Source organism: Pyricularia grisea, assembly GCF_004355905.1.
Source record: "Pyricularia grisea strain NI907 chromosome V map unlocalized Pyricularia_grisea_NI907_Scaffold_6, whole genome shotgun sequence".
NCBI classification, from domain to species: domain Eukaryota; kingdom Fungi; phylum Ascomycota; class Sordariomycetes; order Magnaporthales; family Pyriculariaceae; genus Pyricularia; species Pyricularia grisea.
In genome coordinates this window covers 707436-731245 of record NW_022156719.1, presented here as the reverse complement: position 1 = coordinate 731245, position 23810 = coordinate 707436, and the positions used below count along the sequence as shown (strand labels likewise).

Below are 23810 nucleotides of genomic sequence, written 5' to 3'. Positions count from 1 at the left end.
CCTCAGGTCATGCCTGCATATCCCAATGCGTTACTGTAACGTCCGAGAAGTGCAAGAATCAGGGAAACGATAACTCGAATAAAAAGATAAAAAAAAAAAAGGGACTACCGTATAGTGACAGCTGGAACCCATAAGTCAAAGCAGAACCTACCTACCCACTTTCAGCCCCAGGTTTTTCTTGGCGCTGCAGTGCCGCGGTGTTCTGGGCCCAGCCCTTTGAAAGAAAAGGTAGCAAAGTCGAGGGCAGCTTTTTAGTGCCGCTGGGTTGTCAGCTAAAAAAGACAGCCTAGACACCCTGATGCTTGCTTTGTTTATTTGAACCCGTAAAGTATGCTCTGCCCTGCCAGGGGATCGGATTGGACTGCCCATTCTTTTTTTTCCCCACCCCCGCAGCGGCCGAGACCGCAGATCGTGCTTTTGTTGTATTTGTGGTATGTTTTTTTTTCTTTTTCTTTTCAACCTTTTGTTTTTGTTCGCCTTACCCTCTTTTTTCCCCCTCTGGTTTCTTGTTCATGAGAGAAGTGAGTGGTTGTGAATCATGCATGCATGCAACATAATCACCAGACTACCGGATACAACTCAATGAAAACCAAATCCCGAAAAGTAAGGACCGTTTAGTTTTTTTTTGCTTTTGTTTTGGTGTTACCTCAAGGGACTGTTTGTTTTTTTTTTTCTTTTCTTTTTTTTTTCTGTTGTACTTGTCAACGTTTGTTCATACCTTTTCTTGCCTATTTTTCTTGACCAATCAGGGGAAACGTTCAACGATTCGTAACGGGGATATTTCCAAGAGTGGAGGACAAAATAAAGAAAAGGAGAGAAAAAAAAAAAGGCAAACAAACCCGTCTCCAATTTCTCCTCTCCGCCGAGATTAGGGGTCCCCCCGGATATTAAACGTCAAGCATAACTCGTATTACTACATTCGGAGTCAAACTCCCGTCCCTAAATCGCAAAACAAAAACAACAACAACAACAACAACAACAACAACAACAAACCAATTTTTCAGTCAAAGTCAGCCCATGGCGTCGACCATGGCGGAAACTGCTGGACCGCCAGCATCAAAACCAGCAGCAGCTCGCCGCCCCAGCACGCTGTCTGAAATCCGGAGGTCGGTCAAGTCCAGGCTTCGCCACCTCCCGTCGCCGTCGTCCTCATCACACCCGCACCTGCGTGACAAGACGGCCGGTGCAGAAGGCGACGAGGCTAACGGCTACGACATCCAGGCCGAGCTGGTCAGCAGAGACAAGGCGAGGCAGAAGGAGGCCGTGCGACGTTACCTCCAGGCAAAGGTCAGAAATGACTGGGTCTTTGAGTGGCCGCCTAGGGTCCCGCCGTCTTCTCCCCCCGCTGCCGCCACGGTCCCCAAGACACCAGCAACGGTGGAGGGGACGCTTGTGACTGGCAGCACATCTGAAGCTGCGGATGTGGTGGTGGTGGTGGCGGGGAATTCCAGCAGTGGCCATCATGACATAGATCATGCTGGGCCCTCTGAGAAACCACCACCACAAAACCCTGTTGTCGACGAGGACAACGACGAGGAGGAGATTGCCGTCCAACCACCTGCAGCTGTCGAAGTTCTGGAGGCTGTGGAAACGGATGAGCCAATCGACTCAGGCGCAGAAGCAGATTCAGATACCGAGTCAATCTACAGCGTCATATCAGAAGACCCATCACAGTACCGTCCCCGGGCAGAGTGGACATCGGACATCTCGGACGACGACGGTAACACCTTTATGCCATCCGGTCCAGCCGTCACACCCTCACCCTTCCGCTTTGACAGCCCCGATTCAGTCGGCATTTCCGTGCAGGCGACCTCGCAGGCGGGACGCGAAAAGCGACGCCGAGCGGATCGCGACGAGATGGCTTGGAACGAAGGGCTCGCGTGCTTCAATGCGAGGAGGGATGCCTGGACCGGTGCCAGGACGGTGCGACTCAAGCCTAGACCGCTCGTCAGCCCCACAAGCCCGACCAGTCCTAGGCGGAGGGATAAGTTGTTCCGCTTCAGGTCGAGCCACGGCGAGGGCGAAGCTGTCGTGCTTGCGTCGCCGACCTCGACCACCACTACGGCTAGCAGTATCACCACGGCAAAGGCCCATCCAACATCAAGCCTGAAGTCAACAACGGCAACCACCACAGGCATCGAAACCCTCACCCCACCCGCATCTGATGGCGACTCCATCCTCTCACCGGTAGCAACCAACAAATCCCACTCACTAAACACCACGGGGACCGGGAGCAACCCTGACCCGTCCACTTACCCGATCGAAACCATCCTCCCCGTCCCCCCACCGCTTCTCCCTCCCAACAACCCGATGCGGGCTAGCATCACCCCAGCGTTGTACCTGTCCATCTACGACAAGGTAGTCGCCGCGGCTGCGCAGCCTTCCTGCCCAATCAACCTGTCAGATATGATACGCTCGTGCGTGGCGGCCTGGAAGCGCGACGGCGAGTGGCCACCCCGCCCCTCCAATATGATGGGCCTGGGACACGACCCGATGATGCCGGGCGTCATGATGCCCAACGCTGCGGGAGTTGCGGCCGCTGCGAGGGCGAGGCGGAGGGTCGAAAAGGAGAGGGAGCAAAGGCGGCAGGAGCTGATGAGGAAGGAGGCCGCTGCTGCTGCTGCTGGTAGTGGTGGTGGTGGTGGTGGTGGTGGAGGCGGCGGCGGACACGGGAGAAGGATGAGCTTTGCGGGCCTAATCGGCCGGCGCAACAGCGCTGCTGGTGTCGAGGGGGGCGAAGGTGGTGCGAATCATGCGACAGGCGAGGAGGAGAGATCGGGCATTAGGAGGAGCTTTAGAAAGATCTTGCACATAGGCCACCACGCGCCTGCACCTGCATCTGCACCATCGCCTACAGCCGCACCAGGGGCCGGGGCTTAATTGGGGCAGTTGGGCTGGGATGAAAGGGAGGGGATTTCTCAGGACCCGTTAATAGGTATAAACCGGTTCTGGATGTTCATTGCCGGGTTCTCTCTTCTATGTTGTTGGGATGCGGGTAGTATACATATATACATGTATATATAACATGTCTTTTTGGGTTTCTTTAACTTGTCAGGACTGTCTTTTTTTCTTATTCTGGGTACGCCGTTTGGTTTTTGGCTAAAATGGCTAATGTGTCTTGTTGATCATGACCAGGATGACGGTCTAATACCCTCTTTTTTTTTCTTTTTTTTTTTCTTCCTTCTTTACCCTTCCCTTCATCTTAAGACTGAGACTAAACCGTTATGGTTCAACATAAAAAAACAGATAGTTAATAATGCTTTGGATTTTTTTTGCATCAGCGTTGGGGGTTTCAGTTTTCTGCCATGGTATCTTCGTCTACAGTTTTGACGTGATATACCCAGGCGGGAGGAGCCGGGCGTTTTTTTCGAAGGGTCATTGACACGCCAGGTGGGTTCGCTGTGATGGATTTCCGACTTGCCGGATAGGATCGACCCCCTTTTGAGCGGAGGGTGACAGGCGTGTGTTTTTTTTCTTTTCATCAATACCCAAGATTCTGGAACTAGATGCTCACAGAGTGGACTTCGCTAGCAAACGTCCTTTTGTTGTTTCCAAAAACGAAACAAAACCAAAAAAAAAAAAAAAAACGCCTAAAATCACAGGAAACGGACGTGAGGATGATGGGAGCGATTAAAAAGAAAAACGGGCTGGTCGGCACGGAAGGCTCGGCCCCGGGTAGCAATTAATATATGTAACTTTGTCATGAACGGTTGCCCTTGACCGGAAGTTCCGGAACCTGAAGATTTCAGCCATCGATTTATTTTTTTTTACTATAAGTTATCATAAATTTGCTGGCCTGACACCTCAAGAAAAATCTTCATCTCAACGAAAAGAGAAAAAAAAAACATGTCCACCACCAAAGTCAAAAGCCAAAAGTGCACCTTTTTGGTCAGCTGCACCTTGCACCATGGCAAAACCGACGAGTACCTCGCCGTCATGCAGCGGGTGATAGAATACTTGTCCAAGGAGGAGCCCGACTTTTTACACATTGAGATGATGCGGGCCGAGGACTCGCCCAACAAGATCACATATCTAGAGCATTGGGCTAAACCTGTCGATGCCGTCCTCAAGGTTCGCAAACAAAAAAGAAAAAAAAGTTGATATTATCGGCTTATACATATATAGGTTTTTTTTATACCTATTCACACTAACTTTTTTTTTTTTTTTTGAAAACAAAATCAAAATATTATAGACCCTTTCATCCCACCAACAGCTCGGCGAATATTTGAAAGCCATCGAACCACTCTTGGCGGAGAAGAGGCACGTGGAATTTTTGCAAAGCTTTGGTGGTCCTTGGGCAAGAACGAGAGATGGTAATTTTTCCAAAATGTAAAAAAAAAAAAAGAAACCAAAAAAAAGTGAGAGCAATGGATCTTTTAGATAGACTGGATAGACATTAGACTAGTCACCTTGTAATCTTAGAACAGAAGAGAAAAGCCCCCCTCCCTCCCAAGCCTTTCGTTCATTACGCCAAGCTTACCCGGAGAAAATATGAGAATAAATGATAAGATGTTTCCCCTCTTGCTATTGCCGCCATAAAACAATCAAGATAGCTCTCTAGAATGGAATGGTATAGACAACAAATAAAATAAAAAAAGGACTGAGAAAAAAATGTCCTTAGTTCGTCACGGCGACTTAAAAAGGTAACCACAAAAGATGCAAGAAAACATTCCCCTCCCCCCTTGTCATTTCAATAAGTATTTCAAACCCCCTCCTTCCCTCCCCTCTCCCCATTATCACGCAACTTAAAACAGTAAAAACCTTCACAAAAGCAGCACCACCACACTACTCCCCGCTCCCATCATCCTCATCCGTCGTATCCCCACCATCCTCAGGAGTCCTGATGCGGCTCTTGATCCAAGCCTGAGCGTCCTGAGCGTGCTCGCGCATCATGCGCGCTAGGCCCGTGACGGGACTGCGCTTGACGGCGCCGAAGCGGCGCTTGTTGACCTTGCGCGTGAGGTCGTTGTCGAGCCAGCAGGCATGGTCGGAGCCGACATAGATGCGCGAGTTGTCGCGGTACCAGGTCGACAGGTCCGGGTCCACATCCGACTTGACGGGTCGGAGGTTGCCCGTGACAAATGAGACGACGCCCGAGATGCGCGGCTTGCACTCGCGGTTGATGAGGAGCGTCTTGATCCCCAGGTACGCTGCCCCGACCCCGATCAGGAATATGTCCTCGGCAGTGTCGTAAAGCTGCAGGTAGTTGTCCCAGATGAAGGTTGTGATTTCGAGGATTTGCCTCTGGAGCTCACGTTCGTCTGTCGCGCGGGTGTGGGCGTCGGTGTCCTGTTTTGACGGGGTTGAGTTCTCGGGTATTAGTAAAACGTGTACATTTTGTTTTCCCCCGTTGCAACCAAATCAACCTCTTCGTAATGCTACTAAATACTTCGACTAACCTCTGGTCTTGTAATGTATTGCGGGACGTTTATGTCGATGACGCCAAACTTTTCCTTGACTGCCCAGTTGATATATTGGTATACACCGTCGTTCTTTAGGCTAGCTGTTAGTTGCTGATATGGTCCAGGGAGTCAACGAGGTCCATCTCTTACCACCCAAGCATTGTGAGGATCCAGGTGATTATCCAAGGGGTCCGGCTGGGCGAGCAGTTCGGGCCTAACACGATGTCCTTCGTCAGCAATGTATACAACACAATAGTAGCAGGCAGAGTAGATAAAAAAAAAAAGACTCGTCACTTACGCATCGTGTATAATCACCATTATCTTCCTCGCCAAGTGTATCCTAGGCGTGACAAGCACTTGGTTCTCAAAGCTCTTGTATGCATTCTCCCGTTGTATGTACAGCGGCAGCATCCCAAATTCCTTGCTCAACTTCCACTTCTGAGCCTGCCGAATCACGTCGTGAAGCCGCTCGGACCCGAACCGCTGCTCCTCTTCGACGTCGACGACACCGGGCCGCATGCACTCCCAGTACGGCGCCTGGTACGCCTGGACCTGCGCCAGGAGCCGCGCCGCCTCCCTGTTGATTTTTGGGCTGGCCATGTCCATTTTAGGGGGCGGCTCGCCCATCAGGGTCCTGGCAACCGCGAGCGCCGATTTGGATATTGCGGATAGGTTGTAGCCGCCCTCGAGACAGACGGCCACGCGGCCGTGCGCCAAAGACATTAGCATGTGCGTCATGTGGGCGTAGCATTGCGGAGTTACGAAGCAGCCGCCGAGCTGGTCGCCCGCGGCCGCGTCGAAGCCGGCTGAGATGATGACCAGGTCCGGGTTGAACTCGTGTGCGATTGGCATGATGATCTTTTGGAACGCCGCCATGTACTCGCCGTCGCCCATTCCCTGGTCCTCCCAGCCGATGTTGATATTTCGTCCCAACCCCGGCCCGGAACCGCAAGAGCTGATGCTGCCGTCGGCAGTCATGGGGTTTTCGGGTTTCCCAGGGTAGAATTCGCCGTTTTTGTAGACGTGGAGAGATATGTAAAGCACGTTTGGGTCTTCGTAGAAAACGTTTTGGATCCCGTTACCGTGGTGTACGTCCCAATCCAATATCAAAATCTTTTGACAAAGTTCTGGATATTCCGCCTGGCATACCTTTGCAGCAATCGGCACGTTGTTGAAAATGCAGAACCCCATGGCAGAGTCCTGTTCGGCGTGGTGGCCCGGTGGCCTGATGACGGCAAACCCATTCTTGATCTGTCCGGATACGATGGACTTGCAGGTCTCGATGGCGCCACCAGCCGAGATGAGCGAAGCCTCAAACGTCAAACTGCCCACGTAGACGCTCGTCAGGCCCTTGTCCAGCTCCTTTGTGAGCCTCCGCAGCTCGGCCGTCGGTTTTGTCGACAGCTCCTTCACCCACTCGTAATGTTTTGCATAGTGGACCAGACAAATCTCCTCCTTGGTGGCCTCGCGCGCGGGGATCCGCCACATGTATGACGTCGGCTTGTTTGCTATGATTTCAATCAGCTCGGAATCCGTGCCGGTAAAGACGAGCCCCGCCTGCTTGAACGTCTTGAAGATGGCCTCGATCCTGGACGGGTCCTCTGGGTGGTGCGGAGCGGCGCCAAAGTCCGAGTTGGCGTGGAGCTTCATGCGGTCGTCATAGCAGCAACCGGTTGGCAGGAGACCGCGGCGGCGCAGATCATCGGGGAAATCCCGCGGGTCGTATAGCTCCAACTCGTTGTCGCCGTCGTCTTCCAGGTGGAGCTGCGTTTCGCCATACTCGTCGTCCCGGAACTGCAGCTGCATCTGATCGTCGTTGAAGCCCGCGGCTATCTCCCTGACGTTGGGGTAACCATTTGAGTCGCCATTGACCGGCAGTAGTGGGCCGTCGCCCTCCATGACGGCGTCTTCCTCCATTTTGAGGACGCCCAGTCGCACGCGCAGACGAGGGCTGGCGGCAGGTTACCTCAGGGCGCAAAGAGAGAAAACTCTGATCCAGTCCTTTATTTGCCCTCCTTCTGCGAAGTGTTTACGGTTAGCATGGGATAAATAAATCGCATGAAAGAGTGAGTGTTCACACTCGAGAAACAATCAACTGTCTTCCAAAGATTTTGTAAAGAAAAACCATACCTGGAAAGAAATCAACTAAGTCATTTATTTGTTGGTGCTAAACTTGAAAGACACAGAGGAAATCAGTCTTGTGGTAAGCAGACCGCTCCTTTGTCAACTCCCAAAGTAGAAGTAACAGAGAGACAGATGTTGGTGTTGCTCGCTAAACATGAAGCGGTCCACTGCGATGAGAAGAAGGCAATCACCCTAATTGTGATTTTGCCCAAAATCCCGGGAAACACGGGTCTGTCACAGAAATACCATCTGTCTTTGTATGCCAGACATGTGAAAAGAGTAAAAATGAAAAAGTTTGACTGTGAGTTCGCTGTGGGTTGTTGGTGAAAGTGTGTTGTAGGTATGCAGGTTTAAAAGGGAAACAATTATTTGATGCGAGCTTGAAGTTGAAGTTGCACGTGGAGCTCGGACCCAGCCTCAACTCGCATGCACTGGAAGCCCCAGTCGGTTACCTACTCTAGGTGGCTATTAGAACAACAACAACAACAATGAGGAGCTACAGTCTGCACCCTTCATTGTCTTAAATATCCGGAATAAACTGAATAAACCATTTTAGAATTCAAACATGTTACCGATGGATATAAACATGGTGCAACAAATTCAACCCAAGTCAAATAAATCCAAATACAAATCCAGAGTGAGCTCATGAGCTAAATTATGAGGTAGAAACATACTAAGCAAGCTATGATGCAAAAGAGTTTATAGCAACAACCCAGTCCCAAATCTTGACAGACTCGTACCTCATCTACCGCCATCTCCAAAACGAAGAACAACAGTGAAATCCCGGCTCTCCAAAACCGACCACTCATTACACCCCCGTCACTCAGTTAGCGCCCCAACCCATAACAATGCGGCATCATCAAGCCCATGATCCCCCGGGTCCTCCTCAGTCCGCCAGAGGATACCGTGACCGCCGGCTCTGAACCACGGCCGCGCGGGTTCCCGGCCCTCCTCCCAGTCTAGGATACCCGCCGACGATCGATCCTCCTCGTGGTTGGGCGCCTGGTACATGCGCATGACCACGTGGATCGACTGCGACAAGCTCTCGATCTGCGCCTCCATCCCCGGCCGCTCGCGCCGAATTTCATCAATGAGCCTTGCCTTGGTGTATAGATGCCAGTTCTTGACGTAGTACAAAAGCTTGTCCGGGCCTAGCTTCATCATCGTCGACACAATCTCCCAGTGCCGAGTACAACCCCATGCTACCCTGCTGGCCTCCTCGGCCGAAACGTCTGGACCCTGGATAAGTAGTCGCTTGGTTAGCTCGCAGATACACTGGGTAAGCACAAATGAGCAAAAAAGCTGAGGGAAAAAAAACCTACAGCATCGCAAAGCACAGCTTCCATGCTAGGACACAGACATTCCACCAATGACCTGACCGTCTTCCACAAGTCCTCCAAATCTGTCAACTCCCCGCTGTCAAGCATCCTGAGCATGTTCGTGCGCATAATCAACGAGTCCCTGGGTCGGCGCAGGTCACTGTGGAAGTAGAAGTGGTATCGCATCCACGTGTACAGCGCAGCCCGGAGTCGCCGCTCTTCATTGGCGTTGAGCAGCCTCAGGCACTCGGGATTGTTCATGAAGCGGTAGTAGGGAAAGATTCGTTCCCATCCTCTGACCAGCTTGCAGACCTCGATAGCGCGATCGGCATCGGCATCCTCAAGTCTGACGGTTACGCCCGGGGCAGAATCATCATCCCGGCCAAGAACCGAAACTCGTTCGCCAGGAATATGCGTCGGCAGCGCTGCACCTCTGCAGAGTACTCTGCGCCGAAACACAACCTCCTTGGGGAGCCAGGTACGCCAGGGAACCTCCAGATCCGTGGGTGACATGGCCAGGACACGGAAGAGACCGTCCGGGGGGCTGAAATGCGGATCGGTTTGCAAGACAGTAAAAATAATTTGACTCTTGTTGGCCAGGTAGACTTGGTGGAACCGCCTGCAAGTTCCCGACAGGGCAAAAACACTCGCCAGATCCAACTTCTCAAAGATGTCGAGAGCGAGCTCTGCTGGAACAGCGGCCAAGTGCGTGTTGACTACATATTCGTCCGCAAGAGTGTTTTCTTCTTCTTCTTCTTCTTCGTCATCATCTTCAAAGTCGAGTTGTGAAAACAGGTGCGGATCAAGTCTGGATGTAGATTCAAAAGTATGATCTTGGGCACGTGATTCCCTAGTCATCATGCCGAGCGTCGCCATGATATCTAGCTGATATTTCGTTCAAGTTTAACTTGGTGTCTGATCGAGGGCAATGCGTTTCTTTTTCTGATATCAGAGGAAAGAGGAGATAAATGGGTATAACAGAGCAGGTAAGTAGTTGAGTGATGAGAATAAGTGGTTTGCTTTGCTGCGTCGTTAGCTTTGAAGTCGTAATGCAGCTCGACAACGGTTCCATCAGTGGTCACTCACTTCCAGACTACAATCCTGGTAGACTATCTCTTGACGACAGACTCGTCACTGCGACAAGACTGACAATTCCTCGACCAAGGCTCTCCCAAAGGAGTGCCGACTCAACGGTAATAGATTATTGGACTGATATAAAGAAATAAAAAAAAAGGGTTGGCCTAATCGACTCCTCGGTGGGATCAATCAAACCAACACCCCGCCTCTTGTTCCATCAAGAGACTTTGATATCTTGTTGATTTCACAGGGTGGTCACCCCGACGTTGGGGCTACAGAAGAGGGAAGTGATGGTTGAGGTCAAGGTCAAAGTCAGAGTGCTGCTGGACATGTCGTCCTGATGCCGCAACGGCAATCGCGCCGCTTCAGCGGCTGGTAGCAGTTCCGCCATGACTTCCAAGTAGTTGCACAAGCTCACGATACTTCAGGGGGAACGATGATATAATTGTATTTGTATGATTAGTGGCGGTGATGTGTTTATTCTTGGTTTATTTTGGAAATGGGAAAGTGAGATAAGGAGCACGCGGAAGGTCAGGAAATGGAAAGACGCGAGCTGTTTTGTTCTCTCTTTTGTTTCTCTCCTCATTAGCCCCAGCGTCATGGATGGATGTCATCAAAACCGCCCCCTGCACCGTCGTACGGGGGGCTGGGTTAGCGTACCCTGCGTGCTGTCGGGTTTAGTGGGGCGGGCTGTCAGGGTCAGGGGTAGCGGGCCCCAGATGGGGTGTCTATCAGTTTTGATTACACTCGAAACGCCTCTAGGTCCAGCTGTTATCCAGCGGGCTGTATTGTACCAGACTGAATAATTTGCAACGTCTGGAAATGTCTCACATTTCAATTCAGCTGTACGAACGGACGCAAGAAGCAAGTGCCAGACCGTCCAGATAATGTCGTGTGGACATATCTTGTTCTGGTCCGTACAAGCGTATCATCCAGCCAATTCTGCCTGTGTAGGCAACTGGTACGTACCTAGTCCACCTGCCTGCGCTGCTGATAACGAAATTATACCATGACAATGCATTAATAACACACCCAATAGGTAACCTGTGTTCACAGCTTTGTCGATTAAACCTCGTTCCGCTTCAAAGATCGCATCACCATCACCGAGCCATATGTCCCAAAGCTCATTATGGTTTCGTTTGGTTCCTGTATTTAAACAAAGTCGGGTTGCAACCAGGACATCACCCCCTTCAACCACATTTCGGTCTTCCCTGTCCCACTTTAAGCAAAGATCTTTCGGGTATCTAACTCGTCCTCGCGCTGCTTCTTGCTTCCCTCCGTCCTCAAGCCCAAACCGTCCTTCTTGGCCATCAGATCCGCCTGCTGCCCTGATCTCATCTGGTGCCTGCCGGCCTTCTTCCTCCTGAGGTCGGCACGCACCTGGTTGGGCGAGACGAACTGCTTGTTCTCGTATATTATGGGACCGCCAAACGCACCCTCCTGGATCACGACGGGGGTGAGGACGAACCTCGGTCCGATCTCGACCAGGTTGATGTCCGTGTCCTTGGCGTCCGGCTTCCTGCTCGACTTCTTCTCCTTCTTGGCCTCGCCCTCCTCGCCCTCATCCCCTTTGGTCTTCTCGACCTCGTTGATCTGATAGTTACGCACCCAGATCTTGCCATCCGCTATGCTGAAGCCCATGACGTGGTCCACAAACGGCTTCGACTTGCGCGCGCCCTCGGGCACGCCAAAAATGTGCAGGAACAGCTCCTTAATCACCCTGTAGTGCGGGTCCTTGTCAAAGGCCGAGTCGAACGATAGGACCGGCCGTGAGCCCTTGAGGCAGTTTCCTGTGAAGTTGAGCTCATCCATTGTGTGTACTGTTTTTTCCCCACGGGTGACGAAAGATGTTAGCACAAGTAAGATGGCAGGTTATATCAAGTCATATTCGGCTTCCTTACGGTTCTGAAGATGAAATTTGACTGTCGGTCCGTTGGGCACCTTTGACGCCCACACGTAGAGATCCTGGCCCTTGCGCGCCTCAAAGAACAGCACGTTGTTGCAGTTGTACAGCTCGGCCAGCTCGTTCAGCTGGTAAAGCTTGGACTTTGAGTCGAACTTGACGTCTTTCTTGCCGTGCGGCAGCATTGCTGCCAGATCGTTGAGGAGGTGACGATGCCTTTGCGCAGAAAAGTTGTTCATGTTAGCATCTTGTATCCTCTCCACTACCCGTATCCGATGGCTTAGAGCTTCATTGACCAAAACCCACCTGAAAGTAACGCCCCTCGAGGACAGAATGAGAACGCGCTGCTTGTTCTTACGAGGAGCCGCGGCCGCCTCGCTCGACTTGTCGCCGCCTGCGCCCTTGGAGAGGGCCTTGAAGACGGCGGCCATTGTGATGGATGAATGTGGTTGTTGGTTTGGTGTTCCGAGTTAACAAGAGCCCAAGATAAAAACTCAATTCTCTATCGGATGTGGTGTGCGAATTCTAAAGTTCGATCCGATTCTTCTGCGCGCCATGAGCTTGTTGCCGTCGCAAACGATTTCGGCAGCCTTTCAGTTGGCAGACAGGCACTTGGCACAATTTTTTTGGCGGTCGCTGCGATAAGATCGCTTATCGCACGCAACCAGTCGCGGGGAACAATTAGCGGGTCCCTCCCTGCATGGTGCTGGGGAACACGGTTGAAGGAGACGGGACCCACGAAAGGCAAGCTCGACGTTTTATGGAGTCGGTGCTTATCATGGTTAAACACCCAGCGGTGAGGATGTACTGTGCTGCAAAACCACGGCTATCTGATCCAACAGGGGCGTCTCCATGGGGTTTTAAAATCTTTCTTTTTGAAATGAGGAAAAGTCATGGAAGCGACTCACTTCCCAGACGTCATGTCACCCCTTTATTCGTGCATATGTGGGAAAGTAAAGTACTATAGTAGTAAGAGAACCTCAAGTAAAAAAACACGCCTTAGGAAATTTCGTTTAGTCACTGGCGACGACCAACGAACATGAGCCTGGAGAGGTATTGTGAAATTATGTTGACTTCCAAACAAACCTAAAAAATCCCCCAAGAACAATCGTGGCTCAAGCCTAGACAACCCGTGAACATGTGTGAAAAAAGCAGTGTAACACATAGGGGATAAAAATAGAGACGGAAATCCCCCCCATACCTCCCAGACACCCATTGTCATCAATAGAGCAGGTACAGACATATCCTCGTGTGAACCTCCTCATCCTTCTGAAGTAACGCAACTGGGATCATCTCCTGTTCATCACTCATTCCCTATCGTCGATGCAAAAAAAAAACAGTCCGACAAAGGGAAAAAAAAAAATTAACAGCATTTGCCATTCTTGGCAGCAGAGTCCTCCGTCGGATTGGACAGCGCAATGTTGGTGCCCGTCTGCGGCATTGATGGAGTGTCACCACTGTCCAGGGCCTTGCTTGATACGATGCGGTAGATCTCTATTGGGAATCGACAAAGAGTCCTGGAGTCAGCTACCCCATTCGTCATGTTTCCGTCGTTGGTCAGAAAGCGGTGTATACCTGTCAGAATGTTTTGGAATGCAAGCTCGACGTTGCTGGCATCGAAAGCTGAAGTCTCGATAAATGACAGGTGATTTTCGCCTGGGAGGTGCACGGTGCACGTTAGCTTTGTCCTCCCCGCTTCTCTCCATCATCATTCTCCCCACGGACGCCCAAAAGGCTGGTGTGTCCTTGCAGACTAGCCAGCCACTTTTTTTCCCCCAAACGCTTGGAACAGTTGACATACTCGCAAACGCCTTGGCCTCCTCGGTCGGCACGGCGCGCAGGTGGCGCAAATCGCTCTTGTTTCCAACCAGCATGATTACTATGTTGGCGTCGGCATGGTCCCTCAACTCTTTGAGCCACCGGGTCACGTTCTCGTAGGTCTGATGCTTGCTGATGTCGTAGACGAGCAGGGCCCCGACGGCTCCGCGGTAGTAGGCCGAAGTGATGGCGCGGTAGCGCTCCTGGCCTGCCGTGTCCCAAATTTGAGCCTTGATGGTTTTGGAGTCGACTTGGATGGAGCGGGTGGCGAACTCGACGCCGATGGTCGACTTGGAGTCGAGGTTGAACTCGTTGCGGGTGAATCGACTAAGCAGGTTGGACTTTCCGACACCCGAATCTCCAATCAACACCACTGCATTAGGCAGAAAGCCGCCCAGGTCAGTCAAGGTTCAACGTCATTCCAGCCTGGCACGCCCTCGCAGTCCCAGTGAACTGTTCCCATGAGGTTGGCGATGATGGACTAGCAAGTGGGGCGCAACAGCGTCGCGGGGGCATTTGTCACCTTTGAAGAGGAACTGTGATCAGAGAGGCCATTGTCAGCTTGCATCTCTGGTTGGCGACGGTTTGGTGTATTGCGCGTGCGCATGGGGGCAGTAACGATGGCGGGGGAAGAATGAAGCACGTACGTCGTACTCGTCGTTGGCCATTTTGATTGATTAACTTTCGCTTGGTAACTGTTTCGGCGTCGGTCGGTTTATCTAACTGTTTCGAAGATGTAGTGATTAATGGCAGCTGAGACAAGCGCGATGGAGTATTGCAAGTTCTACTCCAAAGGTATGGTAGGTATGTCGACGTAGGCAGGACAAGGAGTTGTTGTGTTCGAATCACAAGTCGGTGCAGAGAGTTGTATGGCCCCACTAGCGCAATAGAGAATGGCTGGCTTAGACAAAGGCGGGCGGGCGGGCAAAAGAACTGACTGAGGTGACGCCGTGGAATGTTGTAATCACTGGGCTTAGGGGCTGTGTGGATGTGTCAGGGACAGATGGGGGGGACAGCAACACAGCCTCCAGGTAGCCGGTCCCCACTATCTGTACTAAATAAAACAAGCTTACGGTGACTGAAGGGAGTGTTTTTGATTTTTTTTGGGCCAGCCTTATGTCAGGTCTATGCGGTTCGAACGAAAAAGAAAAGAAGAAGAAGAGTCAATATTACAGGCATGCAGATATTTTGCAAGTTCCTGTCGTAATTTTCTTATGAGATGCGTGTATGTCCAAGTAGGTACCTACCTCTAGACAAGTTCGGTCGGTCGGTACACGTAGGTAAGGTAAATGTATCGAAGATAAAAGTACCTGAACAGTGGAACTTGTTCCGTAGCTGGAGGTATGGGTGCTCCGTCATAGAAACCCGTTTGCAGAACGTATCACATGGATCTCGCTCAAGTCTGGCCTCGAACTCACTCACGATTTACCCAGGGTACCTTACCTTGGGTGCCTAAAAGTACCCCCTGGAGCCAGTGGCTGACAACTTGACAGCTTGTTTGCACTGCTCCAGCTAATGCATACATCACGTGCGTGTTTGGTGTGATACATTGCAATGTTGTAATATTGTAATATGTAATTAAGGGCGTTTGAGTAAAGGCATAACGGGTCTGCAGCGTTGGAATGTGCCCCCATGTCATTATTCATTCACGAACCATAGGTGCATTTAGAACGAAGCAAGGGCAAAAATGGAGATGTAGCGGTTATAAAAGCCTTAAAATCTTTCCATACTTCATTCGAAACTTTCTTTTTCGTGGAGATTTCTATATTCTTCTCTCCTCACTTACAATAAAACATCATCAAAGACAAAACCTAATCGTTCCACCTCAACTACCATCATGTTCTACTAGTCTAGTGATCTGCTTTGTACGCTGTAGTTCTGGTCTAGCCAGGGTCTACCCCACTGCCAGCGGCGGGTCATTTTGAGTTAGCGGAGAAATCTGGATCTCAGCCGTTTGCCATCAAGCCTGTCTAGGGTAGGTAAGGTACAACACGCCTTAACTTCTAATGCACATGGGTACGAAACTTGACCATCGACCTTGATAGTTTACCAACGCTTGTTTCAGCCTCACTTTCTGTGCTTCTGCCTCCTGACAAGTACCTGCATTAGAAGTTCATCAAAGCACGCGTATTGTTCAAGCGTTCAACCATACGAAAACGGTTGCCTAGAAGCTTTCCATGTTTGATTGTTGAGCTTTTAAGAAGGTATTTTGTTATTCGTTCTCGAGACGGAGCACTGGACCTAACATGGTGTTTAATGGTAGGTAGGTTTATTTCTCTAATTACAGAAGCACAGAATTGACATTAGATATAGGTCAGACCTATCCAAATTAACCATGTGGTCATGAATTACGCACAAATTCAATGTTTGATTCAGACACTACCCCTAGTCATAAAAAAAGTCTGCACATCTTGAATCTTTAGGCTGAAGAATAGCTGCGCAGGCCATGTCCGCCACAACATCAAACGATGCTGCCGACGATGAGTTGTGTGATATCATGTCGCTTCCTTCTAGTATTGAGGATGACGATGATGACATCGATGATGTGTCAACGACCTCGACTGTCATAGATTACTTCAGGTCGGAAGGCCAGAGCGAATCTGGCAACCCGGATGACATGGACCTGGACTATGAAGATCCTGAAAGACTTTGGGATATAGAAGCTGTCGCTGCCGAGAGGCGGAACAGGGCAGGCAAGATGAGGTATCTTGTCCACTGGGTAGGGTTTCCAATTCACAGAAGCACCTGGGAGGTTGCCGAAAACTTTCCCGACCACGGTTTGGACAATTGGGAAGAGACAAAGGCCGAGATTGCGGCTGGTTTGAAAGAGCCCTTCAAGAAGGAGATATCACGATGGCGAGATGCTGTAACAATGCAGAATGAGAAGCGGTTGAAGAGAAACGCCAAACGGAAAAGACTTGGCCTTCCCTTCAAGACCCTCTACGACTACGAACAGCCATTTCGGACTGATTGGGAGATGGATTTGGACGAATCAGACGATGATGATTCCGTCACAGAAAAGAGATCACAGACTGCGAGAAAAGCGGGTGAAACCTTTGTTTGCTCTTCCAGTAGCGACGAAGCAGAAGAAGATAACGCAGTCGATGACGCGGGGAGCCCCCGACATCTACCGGAGACAAGACAGTCACAGCAAAGAGCAAATCGCATATTCAAGGAGACCGTTGACTCCTCGACGCCCACTAGCTCTAACAATAGGGCCAATAGTACAAAGGCGAGTACCGGTAATCAACAGCAAAAACGGGTTAATCTTGGCGGAAAGTCGATGGCATATTCAACTACTACAAATCAAAGCACCCCCAGCCCGCAACCTACTTCAACACTGCCAAAACCACAAGCTGTGACCGCAAAACCATCCGCCACAGGGTATCAAGGCACCGCACGACGACACACCGACCAGCCAAGGGAGCGACCGTCTGCAACTGGTTATCAAGGCACTGCACAAAGGGCAACGGCAGATGTTGGTGCAGGTCACAAGCCTGTGAAGTCAAACATGCTGGCTTCTACGGTACTCAAGAGCTCCAAAGGAATGAGTGCTCGCAGGACAGTCTCTAGGCCAACTACTATGACCAGCGTTACCAAGATCAATATATCCGCCCTGAGGAAACCCAAGCGGAAGTCGTACCTAGACTCGGAAGTGGATGGAGCTGCTTCAAACAATTCTAATAAACGATATGTCAGTCTCTCAACCCGAAGGAGAGTAGAGCTTCGAACTCGAAACAAGGAGAACGATGCCCCTACTGCTGCCGAGATGGAGGGCAGGCTGTTCGATCCCGCCCTTGGACCTCCAGCCTCGAAACCCTCTGTGGCAAAGCCGCCTCCCATAAAGCAGACCCTAGCCTCCCGCAACATGCCTTCCATGGCGGACTCGACTGGACAAACAACCAAGGCCAAACGAAAGTCAGTTCATTTCGCCACCTTTACGGGATCGCAAGTCTTCACAGAACCAGAAGAGATGGACGTGGTCGAGGATGCTACAAACATGAACCTAGGGTATTCATCGGAAATGGAAATCGATTCGCCAGAACCAACAGGGCAGGATAATGCTGATTCTGCGAGCCCTGTGACTCCCGTTCGGAAGGTTTCCTTTGCGGAATACCAAGCAGCAAAGACAGCACCTAGAAGCGTGCAGATCAAGGCTAGTTTTGGTTCCAGCTCACCTTTGGACGTCTTTTTCAATGACATCCCCAACGATTCCGATCCTCGTGTTCAGAACCAACAGTGGTTGAAAGAGTTTCTCAGTGGGGATGTGCTGCGGTTTCGCCATCAATGCCTTGCCGAGGTCCTTTTGAAGCGGCTTGAGCAAATAAGGCCATCGCGAAAGAATCACTGCTCCGGAAGCATCACAGGCAAGGACGACCAAACCGAGAAAATGCTTACCAATGTCTCGGAACGCCTTAAAGCTGGCGGGAACGGGCTTTTACTTAGTCGTATCCATTACGCACTGCTTGTTTACCCTGCGCAATGCGATCATTGGGCCTCGGACAGCCTGGACAGCGAAGAAAAGCAAACCGATATGGCTGTGCTCAGATACGTCTTGTTTACCCCCGCAGATGACCTTTCATTGATGCTGCAAGGTGAGGGCACAACGCCTATAGCCGCCGAGCCAACGATTGGCAATAGCCGTGTTTGTTTCATGGATCATTTGTTCGGTCTGGGCAAGTCTGCGTTTGACAAACTGGTACCCCCTACTCCTCCCGGTGGTACGGGAAACCCCCGATTTTACTTGATATTTCCTCTATCTTGTGCAGCAGAAAATTTTCAAGTTAGCATGTGGATCAGGGCCTGCAAACCGGACGCTGAAGTGTATACGGCTCATCCCGGCAGTTGGCGAGATTTCTTGAACAACCTGGAGCCGACTTCGGTTGCCGCAGTGATAGTTCACGAGGCTGCTGTCAGGACCCTTAGGCGATTACCAAAGCTGCGTCTGTTTCTGGAGAACGCTCGGTATTGGGTTTGGCGCTGGCCAGACAGAGCAAACCTGTGGAATTCGCTCGATGCGCAACCAGAGCGTCTTTTCCCCTTTGGTCATATCACGCTGCTGACTCCAAGTTTTGTGGTTTCGGAGCCAAGACTAGCCCTGGAAACTGTAAGTGAGCATGTGCGCAACACACAAAAAGCCATCATGGTGTCTCATGGTTTTGTGAACTGGGTGGGCGCACTCGCGACAGAGAAATTGCGTATAAGGCAAGCTATTATGAAAGATTCTCGGCTGTCAGATAAGGAGCGCGAGAACAAGGCTACCATGAGGGGCGTCTCCGTGGACGTCTGTCAAGCTATAGCCCAACTGGCAAATGAAATTCTTGAAATTTCGGGACCGATACTTGATCGGCTGCCGGAAGAGTCCTATACGAGCAATTTTATATTTGCAGATCAGTGCATTGATGACAATGACGAGCAGAGCCTGGTTAACTGGTTTGGATGGTGGTCTATTGCAAATGCTGAAAAGTTCCGCAAGTTCAACGTGCTTGGGACGAGGAATGGGAGCAGGATCTGGTGCCGGAAGCGAGCGTTTCTCAAGATTCCTAGCTTTGCCAAGGATACAACCAATGATCCCGACGGTGTGCTGCGAAAGATTCGTGAGAAGGAGAATATGAAGGAGGCCGACTCGGTGGTGGGCACGGGGCCAAAACCCCCTGGCCAACCCGCTGAAGATGCCGGCTCTGCACCGCCTTCGGTACAACGGGATCCGGCGCCCGATCTGACTGTATTCCGAAGCGAAAGGCTCCCCCAGGAAGGTCCCAAGGCATTTGTGGACGAGCTCAACCGCATTCAAAGCCACCCGGACCGAAAGTTCAAACCAGGAGTGTGGCGGATGTTTGTGTTTCCGATATTTTGGAAAGACGGCGATGAGCTATTCAAACATGGCCGCATGACCAGCAGCGCAGACAACATGATACGACAATGGTTTGACTACACATGGCCATTTGATAAAGTCTACAAGGTTTACATAGGCTTCTGCTACACTGTAGAGGACTCTTTCAACCCGACAACGTCCGCAAGGGGTCAGCGGGTGCCACGCCGGCCTTGGCTTGTGGTCTACCGGATCAAATATGCGGAGGTTACAGAGCAGTCATCAAATACGCCGACAGAAATCATAATTGTGGACCCTGTTGCCAGCATGGACACTCCCGGAAAGTATGTCTTAGAGGATTGCTTGCCAAGCGCGCAGCAGGCCGTTATAAACCACATACGCAAGCACGAGGGCGACAAGAAACATCGCGACAAGGTGAACGGCACATTTGTCTTCACCCACAGAATGCCGCCACAGAAAGTGGCCAAAATCTGGGTCGCGGGAATGCCACAAAATCTTGCAGGTCTACCACCAGTAGACCAATGCCTGAGGCTTCTCGAGAGCTTACTCGATAATCTTGATGTGCTGCCATTGTCGTCTGACCGGTTGGCGCGGATGGGATTCAAATTGGTATTCAAGGAGCACCCGCCTTCTGCTCCCTCCACCTCTTCCAACGATGACGATAATCTCGATGGAAACCCCGATGCTTCCGTCGAGCTGGATACCAAGATCGTTTTCCACCCGCCGGTGCCCGACGCATCCTTCGAGGGAACCACCAAGTGCAGCAACAGGCTGTTCGAGGCAGCGCAGTCGGCACGGGCCAAAGACAAAAAAGCCACCCACATGACTTATGAGTACCGCCCAACGGTGGAGTGGTACGAAGAGCAGCGGCTCGAGGGCAGGGGCTGGGAGCACGTCTGGGTGGGCACGTACGAGAAGTTGTATTCGGCGCGGCAGAAGACCAAGACTTCAACCTAGCAGGCGCCGCCTGGTGGGAGAGTGCCTTTGGAAAATGAGAACGACTAGGCGGTGACTGAAGAATGGGATGGGCTTTCTGTCCTGACGTTGTTGAGAGCGAGCTTTTTTTTTTTTTTTGTTGAGGTTGTTGCTTGTGTTGAGGACGATGAGGCTTTCTGCAATGTTACTATGAAGAAACAAAAAGGGAATGTTGCAGACCCGTGAAATATACTCTGGGCCATGCAAGAATAATTGGTCACATTCTCTGTATCCGTGGTTTGTTCAAGCCTTCAGAACAGTCTGAGATTCCGCTTTTGGTCTACAGATCGCTAGAGGTTTTCGGGCCATATCAAAGCATGAAGAACGCATATAAGATTAGTTGTCTGCGCACACTCGAGGACAATGCCAAGATTCTTTGCTTTTTGTTCTCCACTGTACAGTATTCAAGCAGGGCACATCAAAAAAATAGTAATACTAGGGTCTGGGTTCGATAACTTAAGCGACTGGAGCTGTCCGTGTTAAGAATGTTGTATTTCGTCCATTCATCATGAATTATCTTTATGACCAGAAAGGATATCCAAGGATTCTGACACCCCCGATTTTCGTCCATACCAAAATATTACACATATATAACATACAATGGGGGGTGTGTAAACTGAGAAATAGGCAGGATATACAAAAAAAAAGCCACACGTGACAACCACCACCCGCCTCATCGCACTGTGGACCCCTGCGGAGGCGGGAAGCTCCTGGCACTGAGCAAGACTCCCTTGACGCTCCTGATGCTCTGCTTGACGGCCTTGACCTGGTCGTCGGGCTCGGCAAAGGCGCGGTAGTAGACGGTCCCCGCGGGCCTCGTGGCCACGGGCGTCCTGAGCTTGTCGACGTCGGCGGAGAGGTGGCCGAGCACGACGCTGGTCGACTCGTGCGTCTCGGCCGTGGTGGCGTACGAGGCCGACATTTCGCGCACCGAAGCCGTAAGTTTGGCGAGCCGCGTCACCTGCGACTCGATCGCTGAGGGTTTCTGTGTCATAGTGGTGATGGATGGAGTCTGCGGCGGTGACGTCTGCACGCCCACGTCGCGGTGGAAGAGCTCCGTGGGGTCGCCGCCGTCGCTGCTCGCCGAGTCATGGTCGTCCATCTTCTTGGCTGTTCGGCTGTTCTTGTCCGGGGTGGTGGGCGGTGGTGGAACCTCGGACACGATACCCTCGAGCTTTTCGATGGTGCGGCTCAGGCCGTCCGAGGCTGAGCGGTGCAGGTCGATGCGGGCGTCGGTCAGGGACTCGACCATCGGGGACAGCACGTACTTGGACGTGCCGATGATGAGGGTTGCCAGGCCGGCAAAGGCAGAGGCAGTGTTGAGGAAAGTGGTGGCGGTTATGAGAGGGGGTGGCCGTGGGGGCTTGGTGAGGAACTCGGGGTAGGTTACTATCGGCGGTTGGTCGGACTTTTCGGTTGGTTGTGATTGTTGTTGGGGTTGTTGCTGGTGCTGCTGCTGCTGCTGCTGCATTTGAGGTTGTGGTTGTGGTTGCGGTTGCGGTTGCGGTTGCGACTCCAGTCCTGGTGCTGTGGGTTCCTCCTGGGCTGGTTGCTACAAGTTCCGAAGCGATTCTAGTTAGCAAACCAATATAGTAGGATAGGCTGTCGAGTGAAAGGGAGGGCAGCGTACGGGTGCAGCTGCTGTGGTTTGGCTGGTGCTGCTAGTACTACTACTGCTCTCATCTTCCCCGAGCAGTGTTTCAATGTCGGCGTCCGAAACGCCCTTGCTGCGCAAAAATGATATCTTCTTCTCGCGACTGGCCTGACGGACCTCCTCGTCTTGGAGGAAGAGGCGAGCATGGTCTAGAGTGGATCCATCATTGGGTTGCTGCTGTTGCTGCCAGACAGGAACGGGAGCATCCTTTTTCTTGTCAGGGTCGGTCATATTGTGTCCTGATTCCTCTTGGGGGATATGTGGCAAAAGAATGGGGAAATTTCTATTGTTGCTGCTGTTGCGCAAAGTGTCTAGGTCAAAGGTTGTCAAGATATTCCGTCAGTCAAGTCGCGTCGAATTGCCGTCGCAAGCCTCGGTTCGCGGAGAAGTGGAGATCTTCATCCGGTCTACGGTACTTTGCCTTGTCTTTCTTATGCGTATCCCACATGTGCTGGCTTCCCCGGAGCGCCGTCGATAGTCGATAAGGGTTAGGGTGTATTTCTATCGAGCCAAGACAGGCAAAGGTACTGGGATTAAATGAGGTAGGTGTGGATCGGGGGATTAACCGCAGGTCCGTAGCTAGCCTTGCTAGCTAGTGTTGGTTGTGATGTGGATTTTGGAGGTACAAGCAAAACATCTTGAACTTTCAAAGGATTTCGGAAACCCCTGGCAACATGCAGACGCTGTCTCTTTTTGATTGATTCTTGTCCTACTGCCTTTATTGATCTGAGGTCATCTACTCGGCAATTTCAAGTCACAGTTATTTTTTTTTTTTGATTTTGTCAATTCAAGGCTTCACGCGAGCTACAACTCAACACATCGATTCACTCTCATCTGCGGTGCAACCCGAGGGAAAGAAGCACATCACGAACACCCATTCAAGTGGACGACGACGCTTTGACGAGGCAAGCCAAGACCGCTTCAATTCAGAAAGCGGTAAAAAGCTGCACTGAGCACCTTCCGCTTTGCTTGAAAGTGTCACGTCTCTGTAGCGGTGTGTACCGGTTATTCTCTGCAGTCAGTGCTCCTTCATTGCGAAGGAATCGTTTCGGTTAGAGTAAGTATGCGTACGATTCCATTTTATTCTTCACGCTTTTTTTTTTTTTTTTTGCTTCTTTTCCTCTTTCTAAGAAATACAAATTCGTATGCATGAGATCGATCATGGCTGCGATGGAATGTTGGCTGAGTTGGCCGGCCGAGACCTCGTTGCACCAAAACCACCATGCTGTATTACTGTATACCTAGACAGATGCAGATTTGGGGGTTTGGTTTTTGGATGGAACGAAAGAAATAAAACAAAGGAAAAAGAAAATCCTCCTTTGTCAGCAATAGCCGCGATGGATGAGATAACATCAGTCGATCAAGCAACCTGAGGAAGCAGGCCGAGTGGCTTGGCCTCCATCGCAAATCGTGGCAACTGGCAAATGAGAGATTGTTCCCTTGTATTTCGTTGGTTGTTCCATGCCACGGAGGATCCAAATCATCTCGACCTTTACAAGCGAGCAAGTACCATACGCCACAAGCAGGCGGGCGGGCCGGGATAGGCAACAACGAGAAAGAGAAAGAAGCGAGAGCTTTCGTTGGAGCCATTCAGTCAGCCTGTTAGGAGTGATCCAATCGTCAAGGTTCAAATCAACTTGCCCATGTCCGTGCAAGAGGACATTTTTGATTTCCATCTGGGCATCGAACTCCCTGCCTGCATGGG

At 51.1% G+C, this 23810-nt stretch overlaps 8 protein-coding genes across 8 annotated transcripts; 3 read left to right on the top strand and 5 right to left on the bottom strand.

Moving 5' to 3' along the window:
* Window positions 1-1029: 1029 nt before the first annotated feature.
* On the top strand, window positions 1030-2880 carry PgNI_08167 (uncharacterized protein; the record flags this gene model as incomplete). The annotated part of the gene is made up of 1 exon (XM_031128166.1): window positions 1030-2880. The coding sequence occupies one exon, from the start codon at window positions 1030-1032 to the stop codon at window positions 2878-2880; it is 1851 nt and encodes a 616-aa protein (XP_030978746.1).
* Window positions 2881-3806: 926 nt separating this feature from the next.
* PgNI_08166 (uncharacterized protein) lies at window positions 3807-4472 on the top strand. Its single transcript, XM_031128165.1, has 2 exons — window positions 3807-4071; window positions 4193-4472. The coding sequence occupies exons 1-2, from the start codon at window positions 3847-3849 to the stop codon at window positions 4331-4333; spliced, it is 366 nt and encodes a 121-aa protein (XP_030979425.1). The 5' UTR covers window positions 3807-3846; the 3' UTR covers window positions 4334-4472.
* A 313-nt stretch (window positions 4473-4785) lies between these two features.
* Window positions 4786-7846, bottom strand: PgNI_08165 (uncharacterized protein; the record flags this gene model as incomplete). Its single annotated transcript, XM_031128164.1, has 5 exons — window positions 7533-7846; window positions 5701-7420; window positions 5553-5616; window positions 5400-5492; window positions 4786-5289 (listed from the first exon to the last, which is right to left on the bottom strand). The coding sequence occupies exons 2-5, from the start codon at window positions 7317-7319 to the stop codon at window positions 4786-4788; spliced, it is 2280 nt and encodes a 759-aa protein (XP_030978977.1). The 5' UTR covers window positions 7320-7420; window positions 7533-7846.
* Window positions 7847-8099: 253 nt separating this feature from the next.
* PgNI_08164 (uncharacterized protein) lies at window positions 8100-9721 on the bottom strand (the record flags this gene model as incomplete). Its single annotated transcript, XM_031128163.1, has 2 exons — window positions 8100-8765; window positions 8849-9721. 2 exons carry the CDS (start codon window positions 9719-9721, stop codon window positions 8346-8348), a joined length of 1293 nt encoding a protein of 430 aa, XP_030978976.1. The 3' UTR covers window positions 8100-8345.
* Window positions 9722-10816: 1095 nt separating this feature from the next.
* On the bottom strand, window positions 10817-12451 carry PgNI_08163 (uncharacterized protein). The gene is made up of 3 exons (XM_031128162.1): window positions 12132-12451; window positions 11824-12041; window positions 10817-11742 (listed from the first exon to the last, which is right to left on the bottom strand). The coding sequence occupies exons 1-3, from the start codon at window positions 12254-12256 to the stop codon at window positions 11144-11146; spliced, it is 942 nt and encodes a 313-aa protein (XP_030978981.1). The 5' UTR covers window positions 12257-12451; the 3' UTR covers window positions 10817-11143.
* A 737-nt stretch (window positions 12452-13188) lies between these two features.
* PgNI_08162 (uncharacterized protein) lies at window positions 13189-14367 on the bottom strand (the record flags this gene model as incomplete). The annotated part of the gene is made up of 5 exons (XM_031128161.1): window positions 14291-14367; window positions 14098-14179; window positions 13627-14016; window positions 13401-13481; window positions 13189-13319 (listed from the first exon to the last, which is right to left on the bottom strand). Exons 1-5 carry the CDS (start codon window positions 14309-14311, stop codon window positions 13189-13191), a joined length of 705 nt encoding a protein of 234 aa, XP_030978980.1. The 5' UTR covers window positions 14312-14367.
* A 1722-nt stretch (window positions 14368-16089) lies between these two features.
* PgNI_08161 (uncharacterized protein) lies at window positions 16090-20433 on the top strand (the record flags this gene model as incomplete). Its single annotated transcript, XM_031128160.1, has 1 exon — window positions 16090-20433. The coding sequence occupies one exon, from the start codon at window positions 16090-16092 to the stop codon at window positions 20431-20433; it is 4344 nt and encodes a 1447-aa protein (XP_030978979.1).
* Window positions 20434-20798: 365 nt separating this feature from the next.
* Window positions 20799-22478, bottom strand: PgNI_08160 (uncharacterized protein). The gene is made up of 2 exons (XM_031128159.1): window positions 22082-22478; window positions 20799-22003 (listed from the first exon to the last, which is right to left on the bottom strand). Exons 1-2 carry the CDS (start codon window positions 22334-22336, stop codon window positions 21125-21127), a joined length of 1134 nt encoding a protein of 377 aa, XP_030978978.1. The 5' UTR covers window positions 22337-22478; the 3' UTR covers window positions 20799-21124.
* Window positions 22479-23810: the final 1332 nt, after the last annotated feature.